The following is a 15,648-nucleotide window of genomic DNA, read 5'->3' on the forward strand; positions in this document are numbered from 1 at the left end:
GGCCTTCATGGTCAAATAGCTGCTAGGAAACCACTGCTAATGAGAGGCAACAAGCAGAAGAGATTTGTTTGGGCCAAGAAACACAAGGAATGGACATTAGACCAGTGGAAATCTGTGCTTTGGTCTGATGAGTCCAAATTTGAGATCTTTGGTTCCAACCGCCGTGTCTTTGTGAGACGCAGAAAAGGTGAACGGATGGATTCCACATGCCTGGTTCCCACTGTGAAGCATGGAGGAGGAGGTGTGATGGTGTGGGGGTGTTTTGCTGGTGACACTGTTGGGGATTTATTCAAAATTGAAGGCACACTGAACCAGCATGGCTACCACAGCATCCTGCAGCGACATGCCATCCCATCCGGTTTGCGTTTAGTTGGACCATCATTTATTTTTCAACAGGACAATGACCCCAAACACACCTCCAGGCTGTGTAAGGGCTATTTGACCAAGAAGGAGAGTGATGGAGTGCTGCGGCAGATGACCTGGCCTCCACAGTCACCGGACCTGAACCCAATCGAGATGGTTTGGGGTGAGCTGGACCGCAGAGTGAAGGCAAAGGGGCCAACAAGTGCTAAACACCTCTGGGAACTCCTTCAAGACTGTTGGAAAACCATTTCAGGTGACTACCTCTTGAAGCTCATGGAGAGAATGCCAAGAGTGTGCAAAGCAGTAATCAGAGCAAAGGGTGGCTATTTTGAAGAAACTAGAATATAAAACATGTTTTCAGTTATTTCACCTTTTTTTGTTAAGTACATAACTCCACATGTGTTCATTCATAGTTTTGATGCCTTCAGTGAGAATCTACAATGTAAATAGTCATGAAAATAAAGAAAACGCATTGAATGAGAAGGTGTGTCCAAACTTTTGGCCTGTACTGTATTTATTTATTTATTTATTTATTTATTTATTAGTGATGTCTTATTTAGCCACAAAGTGATGCATCTGCCGTCATAGAACATCTTGGTCTCAGCAGGTCACGTGACGTGTACTACACGCTCCGTGTGACCTCATCACGCACGGTGCTCCAGTGTAAAATGAATTTGAGGCGGATTCACTCTCGGCTCTCTGGACACAACCTAAAATTAACTTGGTAAACCGCGACTGGCTCGAGCTCAGGTCAGTAACTTTACACATTAACAGCAATGTTTATTGTTTCCCGTGGCAGAGCAGAGTGTGACGTTTATCAACTTCCGCTGGCTCAAGTTTTTAACTCGTGTCCACGTTGACAACTTGTTTACAAAGGAGCTCATTCATATCTCTGCTTCAGCAGCGCTGCTGGACTAATTTACACTGAGTCACACTGTGCTGGACAGGTTAGGGAGTAACTACAGTGTATTCAGCAGGAGTTTATATCTGAAATGTGAGATATAACGAGCTGTAGTGTGTGTTACCGTTTAGTAACGTCGGACATTTTTATCCCTAATATACAGTTAGATCGCTATCGTTAACCTTAGAAACAGGCAGCATTTTAAACAGCCTGTATTCAGCTCCACTAATCTCATTAACACCACTACACACGACTTCTATTAGGACCAAAACCAGCTAACGTCACTGTAATCCGATTACCTTTGTAATTTTGAGAATGCTTTTAAGTCTGCGGTCAAACAGTGCTGATGGCATTAAAATGAGACTCAGTGTGTGTGTAAATGTCTTTTATGAGCTGTGGGGATTTAAATCAGCACGTTTTGGAAATCTGCCAGGTATAGAAAGTGATCAGAAGTTTAGTTTTGGACTTTTATTTAAACAACTTTCTCCAGCATATCAGTCACTTTCAGTTTTCAGTTGAGTCTTAACACGTAGGTGGGACTTTTTCCACAAATAAATAAATAAATAAATAAAATTTAAATGCAGTCATTTTAATGTTGTTTCAACAGCAGCAAACGACTCCTGTTCTAAAACTGACTTAACAGTCTAAACTATATTTCTGATCCTCTAAAATGACCTAATGCAGCTCACTAGCTGTATTTGCTCATGAAATGGGGAACAAAATACCACAAAGGTGAGCTTAACCCTTTGAAACCTGCATCATCATCAGTTTTCTTGTGCTGCGTTCAAAGCATTTAAACCTCTGAATCCTGAAAAAAGGCGAGAAAAAAGTAGAAGGTGACGAGAAAATGACCTAAAAAATTATCTTAAAGAATATATAATAATAATAAAATTAAATGTTGAGTTATTTAATTTTTTAAATTATGTTACAGAAGAGAAATATACATAGCCTATTAGTTCATTTTATTTTTAGCTTTTTTTTCCAGGTAATTTTCTTTTCTTGTGTTTTCTCTTACTTTTATTAATTAATTAATTTATGTATTTATTTTTGATTTTAGTTTTCTTGTTTGTTTGTTATTTTTTTACTTTTCTTTTTGCATTATTTTGGGGTAATTTCTTAGTTAAAAGAGTTACTTTGAATCCTGAATAAACTGGTTTGACTTCTTTAGAAAACATGGGGGGGGGGGGAAGGAAATGAGCGGCATGGCAAGAAATGTCACGCAAATTGCAAGATATGAGTAAAAAGTGATGAGAACATGACCTAAAGAATTATCTTAAAAAAGTAATTAAATAAATAAAATACAATGTAATATTAAAGTTATTTAATTTATAACTTTGTATTAAAGTTTAACTATATTTATATTATTTAATTTTTAAAATTATGTTACAGAAAATAAGTATTCAAATTGTTTCTAAATTTTGTTACAGAAAATGAATATGTATAGCACTTAATATAATTTTTAGAATTTTTTTCATGAGTTAATTTTTTATTTTATTTATTATTTTTGCTTATTTTCAGCAATTTTCTTGTTTATTTTTTTTTAACTTTTCTTTTGGCTTATTTTCGGGTAATTTCTTAGTTAACAGATTTACTTCAGATTTACTTTTAAAATATCTTGCTAATTTTCAGGCCATTTCTTGAGTTGCTCATTGAAATCAAGCCTGTTCACTCAGGCTTCAAAGGGTTAAAAAATATCAATTTACTGTGCAAAGAAAGCTTGAAACCTGTTGACATAATGACAATTTTGCTGAAGGCTGTAAAGAGGGAGTAACATTACAGGGGTTGTTTTGTGATTTTTCTGAGCTTCCTGCTTAGTTTGTCTTCAGTTTGGTAGATCTCAGTGTTAGCAGTGAGGGTTATTTCTCTGTTTTGGAGTCACTAAAAGTGTAAGCTGAATTGTATGAGTAAAGGGAAGTGTCATGTCTATATCTTGATGGAACATCAAGAGCAGGAACTGTATGTCACCCTCAGTAAAATGTCAGACATACACAGTCAGGCCCACACCCACTGACCTGACATTTAATAGCACTTGTTCTCACCCTTTACCTCACTCCACACTGCCTCTGACGTGTCATACATGTTTGTTTTTGTGGTGAAGTGCAAATGTTAAAATATGAGTAGGAGCAGATGAGTTTGTGTATAAATAAATATTTGTTTTGTTGAACTTCTTCATTTCTTACATCTTGTAATCAGCTGTTACTTGAAATAAAGTTTGTATAACTGACTAAACTGAACTCTTTTTCTTCAAATCCCCACAGAGAAGGGCTCGATCATGACTCATGGCGATGACTGCTGTACAACAGCAGAAGATGGAGCTGAGAGCGACCAGCTGCAGCCTCTTCTTCTGGAAAGGGTGGAGAAAGAAAAGTCTAAAAGCTGGCAAACTGTTGTGTCACATCGTTTAAAGAAACACTGCGTGTGCACACCAAAGAAAGCTAAATCCAAAATACTGGGCTTTGTGCCAATTCTGAAATGGCTGCCACACTACCAGCTCAGGGAATGGCTGCTGGGTGATGTCATGTCAGGACTGATTGTTGGAGTCCTATTGGTCCCTCAGTCTATAGCCTACTCCTTATTAGCCAGTCAGGACCCCATATATGGTCTCTATACTTCTTTCTTCTCCTCCATCATCTACGCCCTCTTAGGCACTTCCAGACACATCTCAGTGGGGATCTTTGGGGTGCTCTGCCTGCTTGTGGGTCAGGTTGTGGACAGGGAGTTAGCTTTGGCAGGATACCTCACAGAAAGCAGCAGCAGCAGTAACAGTAGCGCCCTCCTGCTGGCCGGCCAGGGGAATGGCACTGTGGAATGTGACAGAAGCTGCTATGCAATCACAGTGGGAGCAACAGTTACCTTTACTGCTGGAGTTTACCAGGTAAGTGAGCAGGGGCGATTGGACAGACAGGAATGATCATATACTAATGTAAACAAATGCTTCTTCTTCTTCATGGCTGATATCCATTAAAAGCACTGAAACATTTTAAAGACAAAAATATCTCAAGTGTCGTTTTGAAAATATTTCCTTGGATGTAAATTTCCTGTCTGTAGTTCAGAACCTGCCCGCTTACTCCTGCTTACCTCTTTCTCTCAGGTGCTCATGGGCCTTTTCCAGGTAGGCTTCGTCTCAGTCTACCTCTCAGACTCCCTTCTCAGTGGCTTCGCTACAGGAGCCTCCCTCACCATCCTCACGTCCCAGTTAAAATACCTCCTGGGCCTCAAGATCCCCAGGCCTCAGGGCTGGTTCACTCTGTTTAAGACCTGGTACGGCATTCTCACCAACCTGGGAAAAACCAACATTTGTGACCTGGTGACCAGTATAGTGTGTTTACTGATACTGGTACCTACCAAGGAGCTCAATGATCGCTTCAAAGCCAAGCTGAAGGTAATCTCGCTGACCAGGACTATAATCAAAGGTTCTTGTTTCATTTGTTCTTGGGTCACAGCTTGAGGTCGACCAATGTTGGGCTTTTAAAGGCTGATATAGTAACAATTAGGAATGCACAATACTACGGACACGTCATCAGTATCGGCCAATATGTTTTTCCTTATTTTGCACAATGAATGAATATTACATATATATTTAAAAGCATTGTAAATTATGTCTCAATCTGCTAGTGGGCTGTCACAATAAGAGTATATATGAATAACATGATAATAATTCCACTTCAGACGAGACTTGATGATCACTAAAATTAGGCAGGGAAAAAATGGATATATTGATATCGGTACCAGTCAAATTACTTAGTAAATATTAGCATATAACATATAACATATATATAGCTAATAATAATGGTTTGGAGCAGGAAAAAGCTGATTAATCGCCCAATATCCAACCTTTCACTTTTTTTACACTGTCAGAAATTAGCACTCTTTGACTTTACGAGAAATTGGATATCTATCAACCTCTAGTACAGTGTCATGACCGGGGAACCATAATTTAATTTTTAGGCAGAACTAGTTAAGAGTGAAGGCACTTACCAACCTGGTCCAATTTTTTGTGCTTTTGAAATGTCTATTTTTGGCAACGTTAGCAGGGGCGTGTTGGATATGGTCATGTGGTTGGGTTAATCCATTACTTTTGTCAAATGTTCAGTACATCTTTGAAGTTGCATATGTTTCGGTGAAGGTTAGATATGTCTGGGGTTAAATGTTTGATGTGGTTAAGGATGTGGTAAGAATCTGCCAATGACTGCGATGGGATCCATAAAAACACATTAGTTCTACCTAGAAGTTAGTGGAAACAAACACTGTTATTCTGTCTACAGATCTTTTCACTGGAATTGCATTGCTAGACAACAGCTTGGGTCCATGTTTACTTCCTGTCAGATGATGTTATTTACATCCTCTGGAAAACATTCCTACAAGAAATACAAAGGGACTGATTTAAAATGTTTATGTTGTCAAGTTGGAAGGAATTGAGGCTAACAAATGATAGCTAGGCATAAAAAGTGCAGCGAAAAGTGATGCTAAGAAAATTAGGCTAAGTCTGAGCCCATACACAGGATAAACTCTTTTGACATATGTGTCTTCCCCTGCCTCCCTCTGACTAAACTCATTTGTTAGCCCACTAGTGGAAATACTGTTACAATAACAAAAATGACTCTCAATTTTGAATCCACCCAGCAATTGTGTGTTGTCTCTTTTCTTTCCCTTACCCAGGCTCCAATCCCCTTCGAGCTCTTCGTGGTGGTTATTGCAACACTTGCTTCTCATTTTGGCCACTTCAATACCGACTACGGTTCGGACGTAGCTGGTGACATCCCCACGGGTTTCCTCCCTCCCAAGCTGCCCATGTGGAGTCTGATCCCCAACGTAGCTGTTGACGCCTTCTCCATCGCCATCGTGGGATTCGCTATCACTGTCTCACTGTCAGAGATGTTCGCCAAGAAGCACGGCTACACGGTGGATGCCAACCAGGAGATGTACGCCATTGGCTTCTGCAACATCTTGCCATCGTTCTTCCGCTGCTTCACCACCAGCGCTGCGCTGACTAAGACCCTCGTCAAGGAGTCCACAGGGTGCCAGACTCAGGTATCTGGGCTGGTGAGCGCCCTCGTCCTGCTGCTGGTACTGCTGGTCATCGCACCGCTCTTCTATTCCCTGCAAAAGTAAGCATAGAGAATTATGATGGAATGATGACCTGCATGCTCTTATCAACAGATTGATGAACTAAAATCAGCAACTTGATATTATCTGGGGCTGCCCACTAATATTCGACCAAAAGTTAGTCAACCAGAAAGGTCATTAGTCGGCAAAATTTCATTGGTCGCTTAGTCACAGAAAAAACAACAAAAAACAAACGTGAAACTTTATTAGAAGCTGTGCCTTGTCAAAATAAATCCAAACCTATACAACTGGACCATGTGGGATTTTAATTTGAAAGGACAGACACTGGAAGTGTCCACGCTCAGCAGTCAGACAGGAGTCAGGTTAATTTCCAGGGCTGGTACCTGCGGTTATTCCACAGGCTAGTTAATAACATGTTGGGCAGGAAATCCAAAGTGTGGGATCATTTTGAGAAGGTGAAGGACGAACCCAAGGTGATATGTAAACTCATCTTCATTGGTCGACTACAAACATGACGTATCATCTGAAACATGGAAGTAGCTACATGCCCATTAGCCCACAGCGTCATTAACAGGCGGCTCGCTCAGTGTGACATGCACTTGTAGATAAAATATAGGCCTATATTAATGAAGGTTCATTAGTACGGTTTTGTATTTCTCTGTAATGTAGCACAGTGTTAACAATGTTACTGATACTATTCCACCAAAATATATCATTTAATAATTAAATAAACATCGTAAGCATGCGGGTGACTAGCGACTGATGGCCCTAAATTACGACTACTGGTCAACTGGGAAAATTATTAGTTGGGGGCAGTCCTAGTAATTCACATTTCTGACATTTTCTCTTGTAAATGTTTTAGTTAAAACCATATTAAGAAAGAAATAAGAGGTATATAATCACAAGATAGGATTGATAGAGTCATGAGTGCAGGAGATGCACATTTAGTAAGTCGAGAGTAACTGAGAAAACCCTGATTGTCTTCTGACTCCAAGCTGTAACCCTTTCCTAAAAATAGTACCTACTTCTGCAAAAGCTGGTCTAGGCAGTTGTGCCTGCTCGTCTTATTCCTGTAATTTCACTATTCAGCAGTCACTCTGCTTGTACTGGCCAGGGTAAGATTCCACACCAGAGACAGCATTTATCTCTAATCTGTAAAGTGCACGTTGCAGAGAATCATCATTACAAAGCACCGGCCACGTGCAGCTGAGACATCTGTGCATATTTTGGTGCTGAGGGAACACATGATGTTCGATTTTTGTCCCAGGTCAATACATTTTTCAAAAAAGAAAAAAAAAACAAAACCTCACATTACAGTGTTCCAGTTTGTTTTAGGATGAAAGGGTGTCTTTCTAGTTTAATAGGAGTACTTAAACATTTGCTTGTGGTCCTTATCTTGTTGACCATGAAAAGAAGTTTCAAGGGTAGACAAATACCGACAGTTCAGGGTTAATGCTGACTCTGCTCGCTCTGCAGACGCGGTGCTAGTTTAAATACCTTCAGGTAACAGAATTTCAGTGCCGATATACAGACTTTTAAAAGTGCTCCCACTGAGCGGCATAATATTACAAAATTATAATGTGGAATAAATAAGAGCAAGAAGCAGAAATATGACCAATGAAAAGAGTTCACTGCATGTAGAGAAGTAAACAGGACTCTTCACCCAATGGAAGGTGCTTTGAGCCTTGTTCAGTCTGTTGACTGTGATTGCAGCTGATGATTGGTATTGATTTGCTTCTGACATGTTACCTATGTACACACTCATACACAAACACACCCTGACACATTCACTGCTTCATTGATCATATGGAATGTCTTCAATGAGGCCTGAACATGTTTGTCTTTGTTCCCCATCTCTTTTATTATCCCCCACTCTCCCTTTATCGATGTAGTTTTTCAGTCTCTTGAGCTGATTCTGTCTGGTACTCTGAATATCTCAACCATTTCCCCTCAGTGGTTGTGCCTGAGGCTACCAGACGTCAAAAGCTGTGTGTAAATTTTAGGTTTTAAGTTCCCTACGGCAAATGTGAAGTGAGGACTTGGATCTTCAGGTTGTTCAAACACCTTTATAGCTTTCACTCTTCAGAGCACTGACTAATGCTGCATGTCCACTGCATGGTACGGCTCAGTTCAGCTCGACTCATGTTTGGTACCAGTTCTTTTTCGCTACTTGGTTATCCACTGTGGAAATTACCCCTACAGTGTAGGTGGGATTTTCAGCTTATCCCCATCACAAGAAATTGCGGTGTCATCTTCAACGCGACACCAACTAAGTTGTTTTACACGCAACTGCCTGTTTGTGCAGGAGGTCCTGTGTCAAATGACAATTCTAGTGATTATTCTCACCGACCAATCAGTGGTCTACAGTGTTTTAACTTCCCCTTCTAGTATTGGCTCAGCTTGATTGGAACCTCAACCAAGGTGTTAACAAAAAAGTACCAGGTACTATCCACAGTGTTTGCTAATGTAAAACCAAAAACAGTAAATTGTGTACCATGCAGTGGAAATGTAGCGTTAGTGTTTTCCACTGAGTGAAGTTCCTAATCTTTGCCCTGTTTTCTTGCTTCCCTCTCTTGCCCAGATGTGTATTAGCAGTCATCATCCTGGTTAACCTTCGTGGAGCTTTACGTAAGTTCGGAGACATTCCAAGCATGTGGCGTGTCAACCGTGTTGATACCTCCATCTGGCTGATCACCATGGCAACCTCTGCGCTGGTCAACACAGAGCTAGGTCTGCTCGTTGGGGTTTTGGTATCAGCCCTCTGCGTCCTGGGCCGAACACAGCAGGCCAAGGTGCTGGAGCTTGGCCGGGCTCCAACCAGGGAGCATTATGAGGACCTGTCGTCTTACCGTGGCCTTCAAAGACATCCCGGAGTGGCTGTTTTTAAATACGAGGCTCCAATCTATTATGCCAACCAGAGCTTGTTCAAAAAATCTCTCTATAGGGGTGTAGGGCTCGACCCTCTGAAGGAGAAAACACGGCTTATGAAGCTCAAGAAGAAGAACAACCAGCAGGGAGAGGCTGCAGGACTCCCAAATATGAAGTCAGTGGATACAAGTAAAGAGGATAACATTGAAGCTGGTGCAACAACAACAACCTTGATGCTTGACAAGAAATCTTCCCGTAGCTTACGCAGTGTGGTGATAGACTGCAGCGCCATCATGTTTTTAGATACAGCTGGAGTGAATGCTCTCAAAGAAGTCCGCAAAGATTATGAAGAACTTGGGATCAAGGTGGTCCTGGCCCAGTGTAATACCTCAGCACTGGACGCACTGGAAAGAGGGGGATACTACCCTGACAAAAAAGGGTGTGATGAAGAAGAGAACAAAATCATATTCTTCACCATCGCAGATGCCGTCCACTACGTCCAAAGCCTTTCGGTTCCGAACGGAGACTATGACAACAGATGCTAAAAGATTCATCCATCCAAATATCTGTTTACATATATGCAGTTGTACATTTCACATAATGCACAAGAGAAGTCCATTGTTACCTGTGTGCCTTGTAATGCTACAGTGATGGCTGAAGTGCAAGTATCCAACATTTTTTCTACTTAAACGCTGCAAAAAATTCTTTAATACTGTTTCAGCATGTTAAATGCTAAAAACCATTTCCAGGTCTTCCTCATAGTAATGGAACCAAAGTACAAAGTACTTAGAGTAAAAAGTGAAACTGTACAGGGGCAACATTTTCTCTTTTTTGCACACAGACACCCGAATGTGTTCATAAACAGTCCCCAACCAATCTTACATGCACAGGGTTACGTATACTTCTTTTCCACCAAAAGGCAATGGGCTCCTTCCCTACTGACAATAGACAAGTATGCCTTTATGTTTTTCTTTACTGGTGTGTCACGCTCGACACCAAACATGACACACGGGACGTGATGAACGCGTTGCAAAACGGTTAGTAAACAGTAGAAAGCAGCATATAGGCCAGTGAAATTATTTACTTCTTTATTAATATCTGTTACTTATTCAGTCTTTCCTCAAACTCGGTCCTGACTAATTTGAAACGATGTTCAAGCACTGCTTGGACGGAGACAGAAAGAATTTGTGGTGGCGTGTCATTGCATACTGCTAGAATATGGGTGAAAATTAGCACGTCCACCCAGGTGCTATGTTTTCATTACTGCCTATTGGAGCTGGAGCCGATAAATACCCATGACTAGTACAGAGCAGGGTTCATGCCATACTACCAGACATATAACAGCCTACATTTAAACACCAAAAAAATCCTCAAATATTAAATAACTTGAAATAAGCTACATGAAGAAGTGGTCTATTGAACAGATTGGGTGATCACAGGTTTAGTGGCAGAGGCAAAGGAGGAAAAGGATACAGTGCGCCAAGTGTCACCATAAATCAAGTGTATCTGGGGCGGCAGTAGCTCAGCCTATAGAGACTTGGGTTGGGAACCGGAGGGTCGCCTGTTCGAGTCCCCGTCCGGATCAAAATATGGAGTGTAGCTGGAGAGGTGCCAGTTCACCACCTGGGCACTGCAGAGGTGCCCTTGAGCAAGGCACTGAACCCCCCCAACTGCTCAGGGCACCTGACCAAGGCAGCCCCAACACTCTGACAGCAAGAGTGAAAAAACTGAATTACCCCTCAGGGGGATTAATAAAGTATATAAAATAAATAAATAAATAAAATAAAATAAATATCTCCAGTCTGTTCTACGAGGAGACCCACAGTGTGTTGAAGGTCATCCTGGAGAACATAATCTGCGATGCTGTCACCGAATTCTGCCAAGCACACCAAAAGGAAGACTGTTACTGTTGTTAAAAAGATGCGCCGGTTATTACTATCCCAAAAGTTTATATTTAAGTTGTCTTGGCAACATATCTTATAGGTCACACAACGATGGCTATTAAATATGCTATTAATGAATTTATTATTTTATTTGGCATATTTCCCACCAGACGTTTTGGCCGGTGATATTTTCATCTGCCGGATCTACACGTGATACCAGCAGAAAGCCAGCACATATGCTGGCTATCGTAAACCCTGCTGTAGAGTCATGTGTCCCAGGAATGGATTCAGATTGTAACCTTTCCCACTTTAGGGAGACTTTAGGGTTACATCCTAACTCAATTTGAATTTGTGACCCTTAAATTGAAAATTTACATTTAATGTAGAGGTGCAATAGGAGTTTCCCCCCCTAAAATCTACGCAGTACATTTTTAATAATCAGGTGTCACAGTTTTTAATTCCACTGTGAGTGTCCCTGCAATTGAGTCATAGAGAGTTGCTGTAAACTTTTATTATATTTCTCAGTAAGAACCATAGTTAACTAAAATTATATATAATTTAGTCATGAGCCCTTCCTCATAAATGCATCCTGAAATAAATTGTGGGACTTCTACCTGTGATTCTGTGGGGCAGAAATTGATGGTTGTAGGCTGGGTATGTGCAAAAAAAGAGAAAAGGTTTGTCATTAAGAAATGCTGTTTCTAAGGGGAGGACTGAAACGTAGATGAAGTATGAAATTCAGCAGTTTGTGGATTCACAAATAATCATTTTAAAGGTCTTCGGCTTAAATGGAAATTACATTAAACCTCACTTCCTATCCTTAAAATATTTATTTTGTAAGAAATGGCCCAACTGTGCCTGAACATGGATGTACTATAACTAATAGTAGTCCATCATGCAGTTTTCTCAGAAACTGATGATAATCAAGGGAGGTGTAGTTTGTTTTGTTTTGGGTTTCTTTTGGAAGGACTTGGTCATGTTTACAAAGCCATAAAGCAGTAAATGAACACTGACGGTTAAATGAATGGGAGAGAAGGCTCGACTCGAGCAGACAAACATCATTAAAATTTCTTTGAACTCTGCATGTTGCAGCATTCATGCATTCAAACTGCAGTGCCTTAAGTGAGACCTATAACGTGCCTACATTGTACGCATGTGTATATACTCTGAATGTTTTTGTATCAGGTCCTTTGACATATGAATGCCAGTCACTTTTTACTGATGCAACTGGACGACTTAAGGATTTCTTTTTCTTCCTGAGGGCACAGTTTCTTTATGACTCACAGTCTTGTTACCATATATATATTTTTTTAAGTTTTCTCAGTTATTCATAACAACAAAGGTCATGTTTTAGAACTGGAGGATCTCATTTTGGAACAAACCTTCTCAGCTCTGGTGGTTTTTATACGCTGGCAGGCCTGTACTGAGTATGTCACTTTGATGTATGACTTTACGTTTGTCTACAATCGATGTTAGCTGCGGGTGAAAACGTTACTGACCGCTACTGTAGCTTGGTAAATACTCTGTTGTCAGCTGTGTGCTGAATGGGGTCAAAGTTTAAGTTTAAGAAAAAAAAAAAACAGTTGTGTGCAGTGAATGCCACGTGAGATTTACACCCAGACAGCCTCACTGAGTTTGTTTTGTTGAATTTAATGTTGAACTGTGCTGGTCAAACCTCAAAACAGCTCATTTCTTTGTGTGTAAGAGATTGGCTCATCAAACTGCGAGCCAGTTTACTATGAAATAAATTATTATAAATTGTTATAATTTAATTACTGAGGTCCATTTACTTCTTTTAGGTCATGCAGGAATGCTCAAGAGTGGCTATGTGATGATGTGATTGTGCACTTAGTTAAGGGTGCCCTGTGGAGTTTTTGACCTCTGGCAGTGCTGTTAAGGTTTTGACTTGGTCCCAGATTTGTTTGTCATGTGCACATGTGCGTAGATGACTCAATATTCACTGGCTTCAAACCATTCTACTGATCTTCAGGCGGTGGTAATGTGCCAGTAAAAGGAAGGAGAAGAACAAGACTGCTAATTTGTGAACATGGTTGTGAACAATATGAAATGTTCCAAACACCGCCTTTGCAAGTGGTTTATGGGGAAGGAAGTTAATTCACATTTGTTATCAGGCTTTGATTCTATGCACAAACCGGACTGGCCCAGATCTGACTGGTTTGGGCAGTAATTTCTAAAAATTTGTCAGGCTTAAATCTGATTGGGTACATGTAATTTCACTGTTACTGTAAGGATTAACAAAGGCTTATGCTTCAGTGCGCTTGGCATCTCCTCCAACAAATCGCCCGGAGCCTCTGCTGCTGGTGCTCTGAATAACACTTTTATGTCTCTTGCTTAGTTTTTTTGCCCATTTTAAACAACTTAAGAAGCCTCTTCATCAGTCTTATGTGTCAGGTAGTATTTGACATGTCCCATATCAGCAATCTTGTACTCCATCATGAGTGGTATATCAGCGGACGTGCTGAGGGTGACGGTCTTGGACAGTGGCGTCACCTTTGTAAAGAAGTTAAGGTAGTTGAGGGCAAAGATCAGCTGGACGGGTTCATTCATCTCAGTAACAGCCTCGTCCTTTTGTCTACATTACTGGTCTGGGACAGTTTGACGTTTCCTGTGTCCAGCTCCAAGTGCGCTCTTGTCCTCATAGTGGCTATTTACGAATGCATCCTAGGTCACAAATGTCTGTTACCTCACTGAAAAGGCTCAAGTTAACTTACCAGTAAGCTTGTTCTTTTTTTTAAAAAAAAAAAAAAATTATGACAGTTGAAATTTGGCCACGGGTCGGACTTGAGTCGGGCTTGGACAAAAACTGCGCAGGTTCATGTAGGTTCGGGCCAAATTTTTCAGGCCCAATCAAAGCTCTAATTTGTTTCACCTGAAGGATGCACACAATGCATCTTGTTAAGCAACACTGACTATAAACAAACTCCACAGGGCACCTTTAAACAACGTCCCAAAGATTACAGCCGCAAAGACTGGATGTTCTTGTTTTAAATAGCATTTGCCTTTGCTGGAGGGAGCATTAGGTTTTGGAAGGAGCAGTGTTGAAGGTCAGATCGGCAGCGCAGACCCAAAAATACATCAGGTATTCTTAAGCTTGTGGGAATTGTTCTACTCAAGGACTTGTTACAGGAGATTGAATCAGGTCAGCTGATTCGAGGGCAGTCTAGATTTATTACACAGTTCACACTTAAGCTTTTCATGAGAACAAATTTTATTATAATAGAATAAATATAATACAAATAAATAAGTGATTAATATGTGGACTTAATTCAGAGAGCAAAGACTGTATGTTTGAAAAAAGAAAACAAGAACGTGATTTTTCTTTCAGTTCAAATTGCTTTATATTCATGTCTTATGTGAAACACTTGAACTGCCTTGTTGTTGACAGACGCTACATAACTGCCACAGACAACTCTGTTTTAATTACTGTTTCAGCATGTTAACTAGGCTTCCTTAGAAATGGAGCCAAGTACCTGTAGTAAAATAAGAAACTTCACAATCATAACATCTGTAATTCACGGTGAGCATCATTTTCCCTTTTTCGTTCAAAGAAACCGTCACCCACCCTTTTTTCACCAAAATTAACGCATATACTTGGATGTTTTGAATGCGAGAAAACCCTCTAAAAATATACGATAGCCTCCTTTCCTATTGCCAGTAGACGAACAACTGTTTTTGTTTTGTTCTGTTCTTTATTTTCAACTGGTGTGTCGACAGGTGTGCCTTGCTGTTGACAGACGCTGTAGAAATTAACCTGCCTTGCCTTTCACACAGAAACACAAAGAGAGAGTGATATGTGTTGGTGATAAACTTAGTGAATATTTTTATGTTGTTTGTAGCTTTAGTTGATTCTGTAACAAAACTTGCCGCATTAGACTACACAGTGACATTATTTACAGTATATAGCACTTAGAAAAACAGTTACAAAGTTCACATTCATTATTTTGTTTATTTAGGTAGTAACATGTGATACTGCTATGTGAAATATGAATAAGACAGCGATTGCCTTTTGTAGCTAACATTAGTTTTGTTGTTGTTTTTGTTTTTAAACCAAAGATGTAACTATGCACAAAAGCTGCTGACTTGGGGTTTTGGGGTTACAGTAGCTTTTATCCTGAATCTAAACTGAATTCTGAAGTAAAGGTCAATTGTATTTTACTTATTATTTGTTTTAAAATCAACGGAAATCTGTTTGCTGGTTGGAGCATCCGAGTTTGAGATATCCTGTAAATTAAATTATTATACTTTGTTCTCTTTACATATATTAAAACATCTGCAAAATATATTGGTACAGAGTTTTTTGTTCTCTACTGTCCAAAGGTATTTCTTACATGTGCTGAACATGTGTTTTAATATGTGCTTCAATATACATCATAGTATTTTTAGTAAATAAAATATGGATGACGATAAAAAATTGTTTTGTGTATCCAGGTATTTGTGACTGAACAGTTGTGGTATATTTTGATTCTGTGGGTCAACGAAATCCAGCTACTGTTTGCTTTACTGAATTTATGTTTAGAATTTATTTTAATTTGTTTGCAACAAAGT

The 15,648-nt window shown here is 40.0% G+C and overlaps 1 protein-coding gene across 1 annotated transcript; it reads left to right on the forward strand.

The window, feature by feature from the left end:
• Positions 1 to 1,021: 1,021 nt before the first annotated feature.
• Positions 1,022 to 15,382, forward strand: slc26a2 (solute carrier family 26 member 2). Its single transcript, XM_033632721.2, has 5 exons — positions 1,022 to 1,113; positions 3,523 to 4,139; positions 4,356 to 4,646; positions 5,924 to 6,372; positions 8,913 to 15,382. The coding sequence occupies exons 2-5, from the start codon at positions 3,537 to 3,539 to the stop codon at positions 9,742 to 9,744; spliced, it is 2,175 nt and encodes a 724-aa protein (XP_033488612.1). The 5' UTR covers positions 1,022 to 1,113; positions 3,523 to 3,536; the 3' UTR covers positions 9,745 to 15,382.
• Positions 15,383 to 15,648: the final 266 nt, after the last annotated feature.

This window comes from Epinephelus lanceolatus, chromosome 7, assembly GCF_041903045.1.
Source record: "Epinephelus lanceolatus isolate andai-2023 chromosome 7, ASM4190304v1, whole genome shotgun sequence".
Lineage (NCBI taxonomy): Eukaryota > Metazoa > Chordata > Actinopteri > Perciformes > Serranidae > Epinephelus > Epinephelus lanceolatus.